The 23658-nt window shown below is 33.3% G+C and overlaps 1 protein-coding gene across 1 annotated transcript in view; it reads left to right on the top strand.

Moving 5' to 3' along the window:
- The window catches only part of LOC140378045 (complement C3-like), a 165377-nt gene that overhangs the window by 93792 nt on the left and 47927 nt on the right, over window positions 1-23658 (top strand). Inside the window, exons 12-15 of the mRNA XM_072463676.1 lie at window positions 1578-1693; window positions 14127-14270; window positions 15084-15296; window positions 15779-15979. Of these exons, the coding sequence (XP_072319777.1) occupies window positions 1578-1693; window positions 14127-14270; window positions 15084-15296; window positions 15779-15979 (674 nt within the window). The remainder of the gene's footprint in view (window positions 1-1577; window positions 1694-14126; window positions 14271-15083; window positions 15297-15778; window positions 15980-23658) is intronic.

The following is a 23658-nucleotide window of genomic DNA, read 5'->3' as shown; positions in this document are numbered from 1 at the left end:
TCACATATACTCTTTCATACTCACATATACTCTTACATACTCACATATACTCTTACATACTCACATATACTCTTACATACTCACATATACTCTTACATACTCACATATACTCTTACATACTCACATATACTCTTACATACTCACATATACTCTTACATAATCACATATACTCTTACATACTCACATATACTCTTACATACTCACACATACTCTTAGAAATACTCTTACATACTCACATATACTCACATATACTCACATATACTCTTACATACTCACACATACTCTTACATACTCACATATACTCTTACTTACTCACATATACTCACATATACTCTTACTTACTCACATATACTCACATATACTCTTACTTACTCACATATACTCACATATACTCACATATACTCTTACATACTCACATATACTCTTACATACTCACATATACTCACATATACTCTTACTTACTCACATATACTCACATATACTCACATATACTCTTACTTACTCACATATACTCACATATACTCACATATACTCTTACATACTCACATATATCAAATCATCAAATCAAATCAATTTATTTTTGTAAGGCCCAAAATCACAACAACAGTTGCCTCTGAGGGCCACAGGGAGAAATGAATCAACAATGTCTGTGGTGGCGATGAAGTCAGACAATGTCTGTGGTGGCGAGGGACGATGTCCCAGGGTCCTCTGTCCTTAGACTCTCCTTCTCGGCCAGGAAAAACTACAAAAAAAACCTCTTTGGGAAAAAAGCGTAGAAACCTGGAGGAGTTCCAGTGAAGGAGAGATCCGACTCTCACAGACGGACAGACGGACACAAGGAGACTGGAGCTGGACCCACTCTTCAGGCAGAAGAGGGACCGTCTGAGTCGAGCTGGACCCACTCTTCAGGCAGAAGAGGGACCGTCTGAGTCGAGCTGGACCCACTCTTCAGGCAGAAGAGGGACCATCGGAGGCGAGCTGGACCCACTCTTCAGGCAGAAGAGGGACCGTCACATATACTCTTACATACTCACATATACTCTTACATACTCACATATACTCACATATACTCTTACTCACATATACTCACATATACTCACATATACTCTTACATACTCACATATACTCTTACATACTCACATATACTCTTACATACTCACATATACTCTTACATACTCACATATACTCACATATACTCTTACATACTCACATATACTCTTACATACTCACATATACTCACATATACTCTTACATACTCACATATACTCTTACATACTTTAGTAACAATAAAAACATTTAAACAAGAATAAATATATATTACTCACGTTTACTGGACGCAAAATGGACACTCCTCAGAGCTCAATTAACATCTCTAATTAGTAAAAAAGTAAGAGTAAGATTTAGATAACTGGCTTAATTTGATGTTTACATTTGTGTTTACAGTTGAGTATGAAGTACAGGCTCAAAGTCAAAGTCAAACGTATCCGCTTAAACACGTTAGACAGTTTGTACATTGTGTCTTTATAATAATAATGACGATGATAATGACTCACTGCTGCCCCTTGTGGTATTTCCAGGCGGTGACCTGGTGGAGGCGGAGAAGGGCGGGATCAGGGTCGTGATTTCCCCGTACGTTTTATCGTTCCGAGACGCTCCGAAGTACTTCAAGCCCGGCCTTCCCCTCAGCATCAAGGTCAAACACGATATATATGTGTTTAATGGTGTTTAATGGTGTTTAATCGAGTTTAATGGTGTTTAATGGTGTTTAATCAAGTTTAATGGTGTTCAATGGTGTTTAATCAAGTTTAATGGTGTTTAATGGAGTTTGATGGTGTTTAATCGAGTTTAATGGTGTTTAATGGTGTTTAATCGAGTTTAATGGTGTTCAATGGTGTTTAATCAAGTTTAATGGCGTTTAATGGTGTTCAATGGTGTTTAATCGAGTTTAATGGTGTTTAATGGTGTTTAATGGAGTTTAATGGTGTTCAATGGTGTTTAATCGAGTTTGATGGTGTTTAATGGTGTTTAATGGAGTTTAATGGTGTTCAATGGTGTTTAATCGAGTTTAATGGTGTTTAATGGTGTTTAATGGAGTTTAATGGTGTTCAATGGTGTTTAATCAAGTTTAAAGGTGTTTAATGGTGTTTTATCGAGTTTAATGGTGTTTAGTCGTGTTTAATGGTGTTTAATTGAGTTTAGTTGTGTTTAATGGTGTTTAATTGAGTTTAGTTGTGTTTAATGGTGTTTAATCGAGTTTAGTCGTGTTTAATGGTGTTTAATCAAGTTTAATGGTGTTTAATCAAGTTTAATCGGGTTTAATCATGTTTAATCGAGTTTAATCGTATTTAATCGTGTTTAATCAAGTTTAATCGGGTTTAATGGTTTTTAATCGAGTTTAATGGTGTTAAATCGAGTCTAATGGTGTTTAATGGTGTTTTATCGAGTTTAATCGGGTTTAATCATGTTTAATCGAGTTTATTGGTGTTTAATGGTGTTTAATCGAGTTTAATGGTGTTTAATGGTGTTTAATCGAGTTTAATGGTTTTGAATGGTGTTTAATGGTGTTTTATCAAGTTTAATCGAGTTCAATCATGTTTAATCGAGTTTAGTCGTGTTTAATGGTGTTTAATCAAGTTTAATGGTGTTTAATCGAGTTTAATCGGGTTTAATCATGATTAATCGAGTTTAATCGTATTTAATCGTATTAAATCAAGTTTAATCGAGTTCATTGGTGTTTCATCGAGTTTAATGGTGTTTAATGGTGTTTAATCGAGTTTAATGGTGTTTAATGGTGTTTAATGGTGCTTAATCGAGTTTAATTGAGTTTAGTGGTGTTTAATCGAGTTTAGTCGAATTTAATCGTGTTTAATCGAGTTTAATGGTGTTTAATGGTGTTTAATCGAGTTTAGTCGTGTTTAATGGTGTTTAATAGAGTTTAATGGTGTTTAATGGTGTTTTATCGAGTTTAATCGGGTTTAATGGTTTTTAATCGAGTTTAATGGTGTTTAGTCGTGTTTAATGGTGTTTAATTGAGTTTAGTTGTGTTTAATGGTGTTTAATTGAGTTTAGTTGTGTTTAATGGTGTTTAATCGAGTTTAGTCGTGTTTAATGGTGTTTAATCAAGTTGAATGGTGTTTAATCGAGTTTAATCAGGTTTAATCATGTTTAATCGAGTTTAATCGTATTTAATCGTGTTTAATCAAGTTTAATCGAGTTCATTGGTGTTTCATCGAGTTTAATGGTGTTTAATGGTGTTTAATCGAGTTTAGTCGTGTTTAATGGTGTTTAATAGAGTTTAATGGTGTTTAATGGTGTTTTATCGAGTTTAATCGGGTTTAATGGTTTTTAGTCGAGTTTAATGGTGTTTAGTCGTGTTTAATGGTGTTTAATTGAGTTTAGTTGTGTTTAATGGTGTTTAATTGAGTTTAGTTGTGTTTAATGGTGTTTAATCGAGTTTAGTCGTGTTTAATGGTGTTTAATCAAGTTGAATGGTGTTTAATCGAGTTTAATCGGGTTTAATCATGTTTAATTGAGTTTAATCGTATTTAATCGTGTTTAATCAAGTTTAATCGAGTTCATTGGTGTTTAATCGAGTTTAATGGTGTTTAATGGTGCTTAATCGAGTTTCATTGAGTTTAGTGGTGTTTAATCGAGTTTAGTCAAGTTTAATCGTGTTTAATCGAGTTAAATGGTGTTTAATGGTGTTTAATGGTGCTTAATCGAGTTTCTCTGAGTTTAGTGGTGTTTAATCGAGTTTAGTCGAGTTTAATTGTGTTTAATCGAGTTTAATGGTGTTTAATCGAGTTTAGTTGTGTTTAATGGTGTTTAATAGAGTTTAATGGTGTTTAATGGTGTTTTATCGAGTTTAATCGGGTTTAATGGTATTTAATCGAGTTTAATGGTGTTTAATCGAGTTTAATGGTGTTTAATGGTGTTTTATCGAGTTTAATCGGGTTTAATCATGTTTAGTCGAGTTTAATGGTGTTTAATGGTGTTTAATCGAGTTTAATGGTGTTTAATTGTGTTTAATCGAGTTGAATGGTTTTGAATGGTGTTTAATAGTGTTTTATCAAGTTTAATCGAGTTCAATCGTGTTTAATCGAGTTTAATGGTGTTTAATTGAGTTTGATCGAATTTAATCGGGTTTAATGGTGTTTAATCGAGTTTAATAGTGTTTAATGATGTTTAATCGAGGTTAATGGTGTTTAATGGTGTTTTATCGAGTTTAATCGGGTTTAATGGTTTTTAATCGAGTTTAATGGTGTTTAATCGAGTTTAATGGTGTTTAATGGTGTTTTATCGAGTTTAATCGGGTAAAATCATGTTTAATCGAGTTTATTGGTGTTTAATGGTGTTTAATCGAGTTTAATGGTGTTTAATGGTGTTTAATCGAGTTTAATGGTGTTTAATTGTGTTTAATCGAGTTTAATGGTTTTGAATGGTGTTTAATGGTGTTTTAAAAAGTTTAATCAAGTTCAATCATGTTTAATCGAGTTTAATCGTATTTAATCGTGTTTAATCAAGTTTAATCGAGTTCATTGGTGTTTCATCGAGTTTAATGGTGTTTAATGGTGTTTAATGGTGCTTAATCGAGTTTAATTGAGTTTAGTGGTGTTTAATCGAGTTTAGTCGAGTTTAATGGTGTTTAATCGAGTTTCATGGTGTTTAATGGTGTTTAATCGAGTTTAGTCGTGTTTAATGGTGTTTAATAGAGTTTAATGGTGTTTAATGGTGTTTTATCGAGTTTAATCGGGTTTAATGGTTTTTAATCGAGTGTAATGGTGTTTAGTCGTGTTTAATGGTGTCTAATTGAGTTTAGTTGTGTTTAATGGTGTTTAATTGAGTTTAGTTGTGTTTAATGGTGTTTAATCGAGTTTAGTCGTGTTTAATGGTGTTTTATCGAGTTTAATGGTGTTTAGTCGTGTTTAATGGTGTCTAATTGAGTTTAGTTGTGTTTAATGGTGTTTAATTGAGTTTAGTTGTGTTTAATGGTGTTTAATCGAGTTTAGTCGTGTTTAATGGTGTTTAATCAAGTTTAATGGTGTTTAATCGAGTTTAATTGGGTTTAATCATGTTTAATCAAGTTTAATCGAGTTCATTGGTGTTTCATCGAGTTTAATGGTGTTTAATGGTGTTTAATTGAGTTTAATGGTGTTTAATGGTGTTTAATGGTGCTTAATCGAGTTTCATTGAGTTTAGTGGTGTTTAATCGAGTTTAGTCGAGTTTAATGGTGTTTAATCGAGTTTAATGGTGTTTAATGGTGTTTAATGGTGCTTAATCGAGTTTCATTGAGTTTAGTGGTGTTTAATCGAGTTTAGTCGAGTTTAATCGTGTTTAATCGAGTTTAATGGTGTTTAATGGTGTTTAATCGAGTTTAGTCGTGTTTAATGGTGTTTAATAGAGTTTAATGGTGTTTAATGGTGTTTTATCAAGTTTAATCGGGTTTAATGGTATTTAATCGAGTTTAATGGTGTTTAATCGAGTTTAATGGTGTTTAGTGGTGTTTTATCGAGTTTAATCGGGTTTAATCATGTTTAGTCGAGTTTAATGGTGTTTAATGGTGTTTAATCGAGTTTAATGGTGTTTAATTGTGTTTAATCGAGTTGAATGGTTTTGAATGGTGTTTAATGGTGTTTTATCAAGTTTAATCGAGTTCAATCGTGTTTAATCGAGTTTAATGGTGTTTAATTGAGTTTGATCGAGTTTAATCGGGTTTAATGGTGTTTAATCGAGTTTAATAGTGTTTAATGGTGTTTAATCGAGTTTAATGGTGTTTAATGGTGTTTTATCGAGTTTAATCGGGTTTAATGGTTTTTAATCGAGTTTAATGGTGTTTAATCGAGTTTAATGGTGTTTAATGGTGTTTTATCGAGTTTAATCGGGTTTAATCACGTTTAATCGAGTTTATTGGTGTTTAATGGTGTTTAATCGAGTTTAATGGTGTTTAATGGTGTTTAATCGAGTTTAATGGTGTTTAATTGTGTTTAATCGAGTTTAATGGTTTTGAATGGTGTTTAATGATGTTTTATCAAGTTTAATCGAGTTAAATCATGTTTAATCGAGTTTAATCGTATTTAATCGTGTTTAATCAAGTTTAATCGAGTTCATTGGTGTTTCATCGAGTTTAATGGTGTTTAATGGTGTTTAATGGTGCTTAATCGAGTTTAATTGAGTTTAGTGGTGTTTAATCGAGTTTAGTCGAGTTTAATCGTGTTTAATCGAGTTCAATGGTGTTTAATGGTGTTTAATCGAGTTTAGTCGTGTTTAATGGTGTTTAATAGAGTTTAATGGTGTTTAATGGTGTTTTATCGAGTTTAATCGGGTTTAATGGTTTTTAATCGAGTTTAATGGTGTTTAGTCGTGTTTAATGGTGTTTAATAGAGTTTAGTCGTGTTTAATGGTGTTTAATTGAGTTTAGTTGTGTTTAATGGTGTTTAATCGAGTTTAATGGTGTTTAATGGTGTTTCATCGAGTTTAATGGTGTTTAATGGTGTTTAATGGTGCTTAATCGAGTTTCATTGAGTTTAGTGGTGTTTAATGGTGTTTAATTGAGTTTAGTTGTGTTTAATGGTGTTTAGTTGTGTTTAATGGTGTTTAATGGTGTTTCATCGAGTTTAATGGTGTTTAATGGTGTTTAATGGTGCTTAATCGAGTTTCATTGAGTTTAGTGGTGTTTAATCGAGTTTAGTCGAGTTTAATCGTGTTTAATCGAGTTTAATGGTGTTTAATGGTGTTTAATGGTGCTTAATCGAGTTTCATTGAGTTTAGTGGTGTTTAATCGAGTTTAGTCGAGTTTAATGGTGTTTAATCGAGTTCAATGGTGTTTAATGGTGTTTAATCGAGTTTAGTCGTGTTTAATGGTGTTTAATAGAGTTTAATGGTGTTTAATGGTTTTTTATCGAGTTTGATCGGGTTTAATGGTATTTAATCGAGTTTAATGGTGTTTAATCGAGTTTAATGGTGTTTTATCGAGTTTAATCGGGTTTAATCATGTTTAATCGAGTTTAATGGTGTTTAATGGTGTTTAATCGAGTTTAATGGTGTTTAATTGTGTTTAATCGAGTTTAATGGTTTTGAATGGTGTTTAATGGTGTTTTATCAAGTTTAATCGAGTTCAATCGTGTTTAATCGAGTTTAATGGTGTTTAATTGAGTTTGATCGAGTTTAATCGGGTTTAATGGTGTTTAATCGAGTTTAATAGTGTTTAATGGTGTTTAATCGAGTTTAATGGTGTTTAATGGTGTTTTATCGAGTTTAATCGGGTTTAATGGTTTTTAATCGAGTTTAATGGTGTTTAATCGAGTTTAATGGTTTTGAATGGTGTTTAATGGTGTTTTATCAAGTTTAATCAAGTTCAATCATGTTTAATCGAGTTTAATCGTATTTAATCGTGTTTAATCAAGTTTAATCGAGTTCATTGGTGTTTCATCGAGTTTAATGGTGTTTAATGGTGTTTAATGGTGTTTAATGGTGCTTAATCAAGTTTAATTGAGTTTAGTGGTGTTTAATCGAGTTTAGTCGAGTTTAATCGTGTTTAATCGAGTTTAATGGTGTTTAATGGTGTTTAATCGAGTTTAGTCGTGTTTAATGGTGTTTAATAGAGTTTAATGGTGTTTAATGGTGTTTTATCGAGTTTAATCGGGTTTAATGGTTTTTAATCGAGTTTAATGGTGTTTAGTCGTGTTTAATGGTGTCTAATTGAGTATAGTTGTGTTTAATGGTGTTTAATCGAGTTTAGTCGTGTTTAATGGTGTTTAGTCGAGTTTAATGGTGTTTAGTCGTGTTTAATGGTGTTTAATTGAGTTTAGTTGTGTTTAATGGTGTTTAATTGAGTTTAGTTGTGTTTAATGGTGTTTAATCGAGTTTAGTCGTGTTTAATGGTGTTTAATCAAGTTGAATGGTGTTTAATCGAGTTTAATCGGGTTTAATCATGTTTAATTGAGTTTAATCGTATTTAATCGTGTTTAATCAAGTTTAATCGAGTTCATTGGTGTTTAATCGAGTTTAATGGTGTTTAATGGTGCTTAATCGAGTTTCATTGAGTTTAGTGGTGTTTAATCGAGTTTAGTCAAGTTTAATCGTGTTTAATCGAGTTAAATGGTGTTTAATGGTGTTTAATGGTGCTTAATCGAGTTTCATTGAGTTTAGTGGTGTTTAATCGAGTTTAGTCGAGTTTAATTGTGTTTAATCGAGTTTAATGGTGTTTAATCGAGTTTAGTTGTGTTTAATGGTGTTTAATAGAGTTTAATGGTGTTTAATGGTGTTTTATCGAGTTTAATCGGGTTTAATGGTATTTAATCGAGTTTAATGGTGTTTAATCGAGTTTAATGGTGTTTAATGGTGTTTTATCGAGTTTAATCGGGTTTAATCATGTTTAGTCGAATTTAATGGTGTTTAATGGTGTTTAATCGAGTTTAATGGTGTTTAATTGTGTTTAATCGAGTTGAATGGTTTTGAATGGTGTTTAATGGTGTTTTATCAAGTTTAATCGAGTTCAATCGTGTTTAATCGAGTTTAATGGTGTTTAATTGAGTTTGATCGAATTTAATCGGGTTTAATGGTGTTTAATCGAGTTTAATAGTGTTTAATGATGTTTAATCGAGTTTAATGGTGTTTAATGGTGTTTTATCGAGCTTAATCGGGTTTAATGGTTTTTAATCGAGTTTAATGGTGTTTAATCGAGTTCAATGGTGTTTTATCGAGTTTAATCGGGTTTAATCATGTTTAATCGAGTTTAATGGTGTTTAATGGTGTTTAATCGAGTTTAATGGTGTTTAATTGTGTTTAATCGAGTTTAATGGTTTTGAATGGTGTTTAATGGTGTTTTATCAAGTTTAATCGAGTTTAATGGTGTTTTATCGAGTTTAATCGGGTTTAATCATGTTTAATCGAGTTTAATGGTGTTCAATGGTGTTTAATGGTGTTTAATCGAGTTTAGTCGTGTTTAATGGTGTTTAATAGAGTTTAATGGTGTTTAATGGTGTTTTATCGAGTTTAATCGGGTTTAATGGTTTTTAATCGAGTTTAATGGTGTTTAGTCGTGTTTAATGGTGTCTAATTGAGTATAGTTGTGTTTAATGGTGTTTAATTGAGTTTAGTTGTGTTTAATGGTGTTTAATCGAGTTTAGTCGTGTTTAATGGTGTTTAATCAAGTTTAATGGTGTTTAATTGAGTTTAGTTGTGTTTAATGGTGTTTAATCGAGTTTAGTCGTGTTTAATGGTTTTTAATCAAGTTTAATGGTGTTTAGTCGTGTTTAATGGTGTCTAATTGAGTTTAGTTGTGTTTAATGGTGTTTAATTGAGTTTAGTTGTGTTTAATGGTGTTTAATCGAGTTTAGTCGTGTTTAATGGTGTTTTATCGAGTTTAATGGTGTTTAGTCGTGTTTAATGGTGTCTAATTGAGTTTAGTTGTGTTTAATGGTGTTTAATCAAGTTTAATGGTGTTTAATCGAGTTTAGTCGAGTTTAATCGTGTTTAATCGAGTTCAATGGTGTTTAATGGTGTTTAATCGAGTTTAGTCGTGTTTAATGGTGTTTAATCAAGTTCAATGGTGTTTAATCGAGTTTAATTGGGTTTAATCATGTTTAATCAAGTTTAATCGAGTTCATTGGTGTTTCATCGAGTTCAATGGTGTTTAATGGTGTTTAATCGAGTTTAATGGTGTTTAATGGTGTTTAATGGTGCTTAATCGAGTTTCATTGAGTTTAGTGGTATTTAATCAAGTTTAGTCGAGTTTAATCGTGTTTAATCGAGTTTAATGGTGTTTAATGGTGTTTAATGGTGCTTAATCGAGTTTCATTGAGTTTAGTGGTGTTTAATCGAGTTTAGTCGAGTTTAATCGTGTTTAATCGAGTTTAATGGTGTTTAATGGTGTTTTATGGAGTTTAATCGGGTTTAATGGTATTTAATCGAGTTTAATGGTGTTTAATCGAGTTTAATGGTGTTTAATGGTGTTTTATCGAGTTTAATCGGGTTTAATCATGTTTAGTCGAGTTTAATGGTGTTTAATGGTGTTTAATCGAGTTTAATGGTGTTTAATTGTGTTTAATCGAGTTGAATGGTTTTGAATGGTGTTTAATGGTGTTTTATCAAGTTTAATCGAGTTCAATCGTGTTTAATCGAGTTTAATGGTGTTTAATTGAGTTTGATCGAATTTAATCGGGTTTAATGGTGTTTAATCGAGTTTAATAGTGTTTAATGATGTTTAATTGAGTTTAATGGTGTTTAATGGTGTTTTATCGAGTTTAATCGGGTTTAATGGTTTTTAATCGAGTTTAATGGTGTTTAATCGAGTTTAATGGTGTTTTATCGAGTTTAATCGGGTTTAATCACGTTTAATCGAGTTTAATGGTGTTTAATGGTGTTTAATCGAGTTTAATGGTGTTTAATTGTGTTTAATCGAGTTTAATGGTTTTGAATGGTGTTTAATGGTGTTTTATCAAGTTTAATCGAGTTTAATGGTGTTTTATCGAGTTTAATCGGGTTTAATCATGTTTAATCGAGTTTAATGGTGTTTAATGGTGTTTAATGGTGTTTAATCGAGTTTAGTCGTGTTTAATGGTGTTTAATAGAGTTTAATGGTGTTTAATGGTGTTTTATCGAGTTTAATCGGGTTTAATGGTTTTTAATCGAGTTTAATGGTGTTTAGTCGTGTTTAATGGTGTCTAATTGAGTATAGTTGTGTTTAATGGTGTTTAATTGAGTTTAGTTGTGTTTAATGGTGTTTAATCGAGTTTAGTCGTGTTTAATGGTGTTTAATCAAGTTTAATGGTGTTTAATTGAGTTTAGTTGTGTTTAATGGTGTTTAATCGAGTTTAGTCGTGTTTAATGGTTTTTAATCAAGTTTAATGGTGTTTAGTCGTGTTTAATGGTGTCTAATTGAGTTTAGTTGTGTTTAATGGTGTTTAATTGAGTTTAGTTGTGTTTAATGGTGTTTGATCGAGTTTAGTCGTGTTTAATGGTGTTTTATCGAGTTTAATGGTGTTTAGTCGTGTTTAATGGTGTCTAATTGAGTTTAGTTGTGTTTAATGGTGTTTAATCAAGTTTAATGGTGTTTAATCGAGTTTAGTCGAGTTTAATCGTGTTTAATCGAGTTCAATGGTGTTTAATGGTGTTTAATCGAGTTTAGTCGTGTTTAATGGTGTTTAATCAAGTTTAATGGTGTTTAATCGAGTTTAATTGGGTTTAATCATGTTTAATCAAGTTTAATCGAGTTCATTGGTGTTTCATCGAGTTCAATGGTGTTTAATGGTGTTTAATCGAGTTTAATGGTGTTTAATGGTGTTTAATGGTGCTTAATCGAGTTTCATTGAGTTTAGTGGTATTTAATCAAGTTTAGTCGAGTTTAATCGTGTTTAATCGAGTTTAATGGTGTTTAATGGTGTTTAATGGTGCTTAATCGAGTTTCATTGAGTTTAGTGGTGTTTAATCGAGTTTAGTCGAGTTTAATCGTGTTTAATCGAGTTTAATGGTGTTTAATGGTGTTTTATGGAGTTTAATCGGGTTTAATGGTATTTAATCGAGTTTAATGGTGTCTAATCGAGTTTAATCGGATTTAATCATGTTTAATCGAGTTTAATGGTGTTTAATGGTGTTTAATTGAGTTTGATCGAGTTTAATCGGGTTTAATGGTGTTTAATCGAGTTTAATAGTGTTTAATGGTGTTTAATCGAGTTTAATGGTGTTTAATGGTGTTTTATCGAGTTTAATCGGGTTTAATGGTTTTTAATCGAGTTCAATGGTGTTTAATGGTGTTTTATCGAGTTTAATCGGGTTTAATCATGTTTAATCGAGTTTAATGGTGTTTAATCGAGTTTAATGGTGTTTAATGGTGTTTTATCGAGTTTAATCGGGTTTAATCATGTTTAATCGAGTTTATTGGTGTTTAATGGTGTTTAATCGAGTTTAATGGTGTTTAATGGTGTTTAATCGAGTTTAATGGTGTTTAATTGTGTTTAATCGAGTTTAATGGTTTTGAATGGTGTTTAATGGTGTTTTATCAAGTTTAATCGAGTTCAATCATGTTTAATCGAGTTTAATCGTATTTATCGTGTTTAATCAAGTTTAATTGAGTTCATTGGTGTTTAATCGAGTTTAATGGTGTTTAATGGTGTTTAATGGTGCTTAATCGAGTTTAATTGAGTTTAGTGGTGTTTAATCGAGTTTAGTCGAGTGTAATCGTGTTTAATCGAGTTTAATGGTGTTTAATGGTGTTTAATCGAGTTTAGTCGTGTTTAATGGTGTTTAATAGAGTTTAATGGTGTTTAATGGTGTTTTATCGAGTTTAATCGGGTTTAATGGTTTTTAATCGAGTTAAATGGTGTTTAGTCGTGTTTAATGGTGTCTAATTGAGTTTAGTTGTGTTTAATGGTGTTTAATTGAGTTTAGTTGTGTTCAATGGTGTTTAATCGAGTTTAGTCGTGTTTAATGGTGTTTAATCAAGTTTAATGGTGTTTAATCGAGTTTAATCGGGTTTAATCATGTTTAATCAAGTTTAATCGAGTTCATTGGTGTTTCATCGAGTTTAATGGTGTTTAATGGTGTTTAATGGTGCTTAATCGAGTTTCATTGAGTTTAGTGGTGTTTAATCGAGTTTAGTCGAGTTTAATCGTGTTTAATCGAGTTTAATGGTGTTTAATGGTGTTTAATGGTGCTTAATCGAGTTTCATTGAGTTTAGTGGTGTTTAATCGAGTTTAGTCGAGTTTAATGGTGTTTAATCGAGTTTAATGGTGTTTAATGGTGTTTAATCGAGTTTAATGGTGTTTAATGGTGTTTAATCGAGTTTAGTCGTGTTTAATGGTGTTCAATATTGTTTAATGGTGTTTAATGGTGTTTAATCGAGTTTAGTCGTGTTTAATGGTGTTTAATAGAGTTTAATGGTGTTTAATGGTGTTTTATCGAGTTTAATCGGGTTTAATGGTTTTTAATCGAGTTTAATGGTGTTTAATCGAGTTTAATGGTGTTTTATCGAGTTTAATCGGGTTTAATCATGTTTAGTCGAGTTTAATGGTGTTTAATGGTGTTTAATCGAGTTTAATGGTGTTTAATTGTGTTTAATCGAGTTGAATGGTTTTGAATGGTGTTTAATGGTGTTTTATCAAGTTTAATCGAGTTTAATCGTGTTTAATCGAGTTTAATGGTGTTTAATTGAGTTTGATCGAGTTTAATCGGGTTTAATGGTGTTTAATCGAGTTTAATAGTGTTTAATGGTGTTTAATCGAGTTTAATGGTGTTTAATGGTGTTTGATCGAGTTTAATCGGGTTTAATCATGTTTAATCGAGTTTAATGGTGTTTAATGGTGTTTAATCGAGTTTAATGGTGTTTAATGGTGTTTAATCGAGTTTAATCGTGTTTAATCGAGTTTAATCGTGTTTAATCGAGTCGTGTTTAATGGTGTTTAATTGAGTTTGATCGAGTTTAATGGTGTTTAATGGTGTTTAATCGAGTTTAATCGAGTTTAATGGTGTTTAATTATCCCCTCGTTAGTCCCGGTTCCGTGCGTGTTCAGATGAATTGACTCTTTTTGCCTCGACCTTGTCTTCTTCTTCTTCTTCTTCTTCTTCTTCTTCTTCTTCTTCTTCTTCTTCTTCTTCTTCTTCTTCGTCTTCTTCTTCTTCTTCTTCTTCTTCTTCTTCTTCTTCTTCTTCTTCTTCTTCTTCTTCTTCTTCTTCTTCTTCTTCTTCATTTTCGATTTCTCATTCTGCAGATTTGTGACTTAAAATGGTCACAGCCTGAGCGTGCGCTGCCACCTGTGGTTGAACTCTGCCACTGCGTGTTGAGAGGGGAACATAACGAGCAAAAAGTCTATTACTATTTTAATGACTTTGATTCTGAGGAAAAGGTTTGACACAGTGACAATAACAACAAACATGTTCCTCAAGTTTATGAACAGGAACTATCTGAAAGACAAAATAAAGTTAAATTGGGCCAAAAACAGCCAAATATTTGTCTTTTTTTGACAATATATTGAACAAAAAATGCTTCTAAAATCATCACAATTATAATTTGGATTATATTACGACCTGAATAATCACAATAATCACATGTCTCCTGCTGACCTCACCCGAGCTGAACTTTGACCCCTACGTTCTGGAAGTACTTGAGTAATAGTGGTTGTAACGCAGGTGGACGTGAGGCACCACGACGGCTCTCCGGTCAGAAGTGTCCAAGTGAAGCTGTCGCTGCTGGACACGCCGCTCACGGTCAAGGACGGCACCGCTCGCACCGCTCTCAACATGCCCAGAGACCGGACAGCACTGCGCCTCACGGTCAGAACACGAGGCTCCGCCTCACGGTCAGAACACGAGACTCCGCCTCACGGTCAGAATACGAGACTCCGCCTCACGGTCAGAATACGAGACTCCGCCTCACGGTCAGAACACGAGGCTCCGCCTCACGGTCAGAACACGAGGCTCCGCCTCACGGTCAGAACACGAGACTCCGCCTCACGGTCAGAACACGAGGCTCCGCCTCACGGTCAGAACACGAGACTCCGCCTCACGGTCAGAACACGAGGCTCCGCCTCACGGTCAGAACACGAGGCTCCGCCTCACGATCGTTCATTTAAATGAATACAATTGTAACAGGTCTTGTGTTTATCGTGGGTGTAGAATGATGCCAGGAGAAGGTCAGCTCCTCGGAACAGCTTTTATTGTCAGCTCCGAACATGTGAACAACACCGAGAATTGACTCTTCTTTCTACCTGCTCACGTGAACACACATGAGCCATATCCTTCCGCCCCACAAATAGTTCCATCCAAATTCTAACAAACATACAATCTTACACAATGCAATATTTGATTAATAATATGAGATACGTAAATGTACTTTGAAACCCAAACACTTTTAGAAGAAGAACAAATACATAAAGTAGTTAATAAGCCGTTGAGTTTTTAATAAAGTTGTACAAATGAGAAACTTCCTACATAAATATTACATTAAATGAATTGTAAATAATTCATTTAGTTTTAAATAATAATTAAAATATCCTTTTAAGGTGTTACTTTTGTGAACCGGGCTGCAAGTGTGTTTTTCATCATAGTATTTTCCCTGTGAATGAAGTCATAAAATCCCTTGTTCAGGCGGAGACGGTGGAGGCGGGGCTGAGGGCGGAGCAGCAGGCCAGAACAGAGCTCCAGCTGAGGCCCTATGCCACGCCCACCTCGTCCCAGAACCTGCTCCACATCACAGTGAGGGACCAGAGGGTGGAGCTGGGCGTCGACCTGGTGCTCAGCTTCTCTGTGAGCGTGGAGAACCAGGAGCACCGGCAGCACATCAAGCACATCACCTACATGGTACATCACCTACATGGTACATCTGTACATGGTACATCACCTACATGGTACATCTGTACATGGTACATCACCTACATGGTACATCACCTACATGGTACATCTGTACATGGTACATCACCTACATGGTACATCTGTACATGGTACATCACCTACATGGTACATCACCTACATGGTACATCTGTACATGGTACATCACCTACATGGTACATCACCTACATGGTACATCTGTACATGGTACATCACCTACATGGTACATCTGTACATGGTACATCCCCTACATGGTACATCACCTACATGGTACATCTGTACATGGTACATCACCTACATGGTACATCTGTACATGGTACATCTGTACATGGTACATCTGTCCCAGGACATTACACTCTGTCCCATCAGAACTCTGACTTCCCTCAGGTGAAGCATGTGTCCTCCCTGTCCCAGGACATTACACTCTGTCCCATCAGAACTCTGACTTCCCTCAGGTGCTGAACAAAGGGCGCATCATCAGCTCGGCGCAGGTGGAAGTGTTGTTCCAACATGAGGCTTCGGTCGGCGTCACCGTTACCCCCGACATGATGCCTTCTTTCCGGGTCGTGGCCTTCTACTCGCTGTCCTGGTCCAGACAGGAGGAAGTGGTCGCCGACTCCGTCTACGTGGACGTGGCAGAGTCCTGTGTGGAGAAGGTACAACAATAATCACACAATAATCACACAATAACCACACAATAATCACACAATAATCACACAATAATCACACAATAACCACACAATAATCACACAATAATCACACAATAATCACACAATAACCACACAATAATCACACAATAATCACACAATAACCACACAATAATCACACAATAATCACACAATAACCACACAATAACCACACAATAATCACACAATAACCACACAATAATCACACAATAACCACACAATAATCACACAATAATCACACAATAACCACACAATAATCACACAATAATCACACAATAACCACACAATAATCACACAATAATCACACAATAATCACACAATAATCACACAATAACCACACAATAATCACACAATAACCACACAATAATCACACAATAACCACACAATAATCACACAATAATCACACGATAATCACACGATAATCACACAATAACCACACAATAATCACACAATAATCACACAATAACCACACAATAATCACACAATAATCACACAATAACCACACAATAACCACACAATAATCACACAATAACCACACAATAATCACACAATAACCACACAATAATCACACAATAATCACACAATAACCACACAATAATCACACAATAATCACACAATAACCACACAATAATCACACAATAATCACACAATAATCACACAATAATCACACAATAACCACACAATAATCACACAATAACCACACAATAATCACACAATAACCACACAATAATCACACAATAATCACACGATAATCACACGATAATCACACAATAACCACACAATAATCACACGATAACCACACGATAATCACACGATAATCACACAATAACCACACAATAACCACACGATAATCACACGATAATCACACGATAATCACACAATAACCACACAATAACCACACGATAATCACACGATAATCACACAATAACCACACAATAATCACACGATAATCACACGATAACCACACGATAACCACACGATAACCACACGATAATCACACGATAATCACACAATAACCACACAATAACCACACGATAATCACACAATAATCACACAATAACCACACAATAACCACACAATAATCACACGATAATCACACAATAACCACACGATAACCACACGATAATCACACGATAATCACACAATAACCACACAATAACCACACAATAATCACACGATAATCACACGATAACCACACAATAACCACACGATAATCACACGATAATCACAAATAACCACACAATACCAATATCACACAATAACACATAACCAACAATAACCAAACAATAATCACACAATAATCACACAATAATCACAATAATCACACAATAACACACAATAATCACACAATAATCACACAATAACCACACAATAATCACACAATATCACACAATAACCACACAATAACCACACAATAACCACACAATAACCACACAATAACCACACAATAATCACACAATAACCACACAATAATCACACAATAATCACACAATAACCACACAATAACCACACAATAATCACACAATAACCACACATAATCACACAATAACCACACAATAATCACACAATAATCACACAATAACCACACAATAACCACACAATAACCACACAATAACCACACAATAACCACACAATAACCACACAATAACCACACAATAATCACACAATAACACACAATAACCACACAATAACCACACAATAATCACACAATAACCACACAATAACCACACAATAACCACCCACACAATAACCACACAATAATCACACAATAATCACACAATAATCACACAATAACCACACAATAATCACACAATAACCACACAATAATCACACAATAACCACACAATAACCACACAATAACCACACAATAACCACACAATAACCACACAATAACCACACAATAACCACACAATAACCACACAATAACCACACAATAACCACACAATAACCACACAATAACACACAATACCACACAACCACACAATAACCACACAATAACCACACAATAATCACACAATAATCACACAATAATCACACAATAACCACACAATAATCACACAATAACCACACAATAATCACACAATAACCACACAATAATCACACAATAACCACACAATAATCACACAATAACCACACAATAATCACACAATAATCACACAATAATCACACAATAACCACACAATAATCACACAATAATCACACAATAATCACACAATAACACACAATAACCACACAATAACCACACAATAATCACACAATAACCACACAATAATCACACAATAACCACACAATAACCACACAATAACCACACAATAATCACACAATAACCACACAATAACCACACAATAACCACACAATAATCACACAATAATCACACAATAACCACACAATAATCACACAATAACCACACAATAATCACACAATAACCACACAATAACCACACAATAACCACACAATAATCACACAATAATCACACAATAACCACACAATAATCACACAATAACCACACAATAATCACACAATAATCACAATAATCACACAATAACCACACAATAATCACACAATAATCACACAATTAATCACACAATAATCACACAATAACCACACAATAACCACACAATAACCACACAATAACCACACAATAATCACACAATAATCACACAATAATCACACAATAACCACACAATAATCACACAATAATCACACAATAACCACACAATAACCACACAATAACCACACAATAATCACACAATAACCACACAATAACCACACAATAACCACACAATAACCACACAATAATCACACAATAACCACACAATAATCACACAATAATCACACAATAACCACACAATAACCACACAATAATCACACAATAACCACACAATAATCACACAATAACCACACAATAATCACACAATAACACACAATAATCACACAAGTAACCACACAATAACCACACAATAATCACACAATAATCACACAATAATCACACAATAATCACACAATAATCACACAATAATCACACAATAACCACACAATAATCACACAATAACCACACAATAACCACACAATAATCACACAATAATCACACAATAATCACACAATAATCACACAATAATCACACAATAACCACACAATAATCACACAATACCACACAATAACCACACAATAATCACACAATAACCACACAATAATCACACAATAATCACACAATAATCACACAATAATCACACAATAATCACACAATAACCACACAATAACCACACAATAACCACACAATAATCACACAATAATCACACAATAACCACACAATAACAACACAATAATCACACAATAATCACACAATAATCACACAATAATCACACAATAATCACACAATAACCACACAATAATCACACAATAACCACACAATAACCACACAATAATCACACAATAATCACACAATAATCACACAATAATCACACAATAATCACACAATAATCACACAATAACCACACAATAATCACACAATAACCACACAATAACCACACAATAACCACACAATAATCACACAATAACCACACAATAATCACACAATAACCACACAATAACCACACAATAACCACACAATAATCACACAATAACCACACAATAACACACAATAACCACCAATAACCACACAATAATCACACAATAACCACACAATAATCACACAATAATCCACACAATAACCACACAATAACACACAATAATCACACAATAACCACACAATAATCACACAATAACCACACAATAATCACACAATAACCACACAATATCACACAATACCACAACAATAATCACACAATAATCACACAATAACACACAATAATCACACAATAAACACCAATAACCACAAACACAATAACCACACAATAACCACACAATAATCACACAATAATCACACAATAATCACACAATAACACACAATAACACACAATAATCACACAATAACCACACAATAACACACAATAATCACACAATCACACAATAACACACAATAACCACACAATAACCACACAATAATCACACAATAATCACACAATAATCACACAATAATCACACAATAACCACACAATAACCACACAATAACCACACAATAACCACACAATAACCACACAATCACACAAATCACAATAACCAACACAATAACCACACAATAACCACACAATAACCACACAATAATCACACAAAAACCACACAAAAACCACACAATAACCACACACAATAACCACACAATAACCACACAATAATCACACAATAACCACACATAATCACACAATAACCACACAATAATCACACAATAAACCACACAATAACCACACAATAACCACACAATAACCACACAATAACCACACAATAACACACAATAACCACACAATAACCACACAAAACCACACAATAACACACAATAACCACACAATAATCACACAATAACCACACAATAACCACACAAATCACACAAACACACAATAACACACAATAATCACACAATAACCACACAATAACCACACAATAACCACACAATAATCACACAATAACCACACAATAACCACACAATAACACACAATAACCACACAATAAACACACAATAATCACACAATAACACACAATAATCACACAATAACACACAATAACCACACAATAATCACACAATAACCACACAATAATCACACAATAATCACACAATAACCACACAATAACCACACAATAATCACACAATAACCACACAATAATCACACAATAACCACACAATAATCACACAATAACCACACAATAATCACACAATAACCACACAATAACCACACAATAATCACACAATAATCACACAATAATCACACAATAATCACACAATAACACACAATATCACACAATAACCACACAATAATCACACAATAACCACACAATAACCACACAATAACCACACAATAATCACACAATAACCACACAATAATCACACAATAACCACACAATAACCACACAATAACCACACAATAATCACACAATAACCACACAATAACCACACAATAACCACACAATAACCACACAATAATCACACAATAACCACACAATAATCACACAATAATCACACAATAACCACACAATAACCACACAATAATCACACAATAACCACACAATAATCACACAATAACCACACAATAATCACACAATAACCACACAATAATCACACAATAACCACACAATAATCACACAATAACCACACAATAATCACACAATAACCACACAATAATCACACAATAATCACACAATAACCACACAATAATCACACAATAACCACACAATAATCACACAATAATCACACAATAATCACACAATAATCACACAATAATCACACAATAACCACACAATAACCACACAATAATCACACAATAACCACACAATAACCACACAATAACACACAATAATCACACAATAACCACACAATAATCACACAATAACCACACAATAACCACACAATAATCACACAATAACCACACAATAACCACACAATAATCACACAATAACCACACAATAATCACACAATAACCACACAATAACCACACAATAATCACACAATAATCACACAATAATCACACAATAATCACACAATAATCACACAATAACCACACAATAACCACACAATAATCACACAATAACCACACAATAACCACACAATAACCACACAATAACCACACAATACCACACAATAACCACACAATAATCACACAATAACCACACAATAACCACACAATAACCACACAATAATCACACAATAACCACACAATAACCACACAATAACCACCCACAATAACCACACAATAATCACACAATAATCACACAATAATCACACAATAACCACACAATAATCACACAATAACCACACAATAATCACACAATAACCACACAATAACCACACAATAACCACACAATAACCACACAATAACCACACAATAATCACACAATAATCACACAATAATCACACAATAATCACACAATAACCACACAATAATCACACAATAACCACACAATAATCACACAATAATCACACAATAACCACACAATAACCACACAATAACCACACAATAACCACACAATAACCACACAATAATCACACAATAACCACACAATAATCACACAATAATCACACAATAACCACACAATAACCACACAATAATCACACAATAACCACACAATAATCACACAATAATCACACAATAATCACACAATAATCACACAATAACCACACAATAATCACACAATAATCACACAATAACCACAAAATAACCACACAATAACCACACAATAACCACACAATAACCACACAATAACCACACAATAACCACACAATAATCACACAATAACCACACAATAACCACACAATAACCACACAATAATCACACAATAACCACACAATAACCACACAATAACCACCCACACAATAACCACACAATAATCACACAATAATCACACAATAATCACACAATAACCACACAATAACCACACAATAACCACACAATAATCACACAATAACCACACAATAACCACACAATAACCACACAATAACCACACAATAACCACACAATAACCACACAATAACCACACAATAATCACACAATAACCACACAATAACCACACAATAATCACACAATAATCACACAATAACCACACAATAACCACACAATAACCACACAATAATCACACAATAACCACACAATAATCACACAATAATCACACAATAATCACACAATAATCACACAATAACCACACAATAACCACACAATAATCACACAATAACCACACAATAATCACACAATAACCACACAATAACCACACAATAACCACACAATAATCACACAATAACCACACAATAACCACACAATAACCACACAATAATCACACAATAATCACACAATAATCACACAATAACCACACAATAATCACACAATAACCACACAATAATCACACAATAACCACACAATAACCACACAATAACCACACAATAATCACACAATAATCACACAATAACCACACAATAATCACACAATAATCACACAATAATCACACAATAATCACACAATAACCACACAATAACCACACAATAACCACACAATAACCACACAATAATCACACAATAATCACACAATAATCACACAATAACCACACAATAATCACACAATAATCACACAATAACCACACAATAACCACACAATAACCACACAATAATCACACAATAACCACACAATAACCACACAATAACCACACAATAACCACACAATAATCACACAATAACCACACAATAATCACACAATAATCACACAATAACCACACAATAACCACACAATAATCACACAATAACCACACAATAATCACACAATAACCACACAATAATCACACAATAACCACACAATAATCACACAATAACCACACAATAACCACACAATAATCACACAATAATCACACAATAATCACACAATAATCACACAATAATCACACAATAACCACACAATAATCACACAATAACCACACAATAATCACACAATAATCACACAATAATCACACAATAATCACACAATAATCACACAATAACCACACAATAATCACACAATAACCACACAATAACCACACAATAA

This window comes from Eucyclogobius newberryi, unplaced genomic scaffold, assembly GCF_026437365.1.
Source record: "Eucyclogobius newberryi isolate DKJ021-1_F unplaced genomic scaffold, fEucNew1.0.hap1 SCAF_4, whole genome shotgun sequence".
Taxonomy (NCBI): Eukaryota; Metazoa; Chordata; class Actinopteri; order Gobiiformes; family Gobiidae; genus Eucyclogobius; species Eucyclogobius newberryi.
This window is presented reverse-complemented; position numbering and strand designations above follow the sequence as displayed.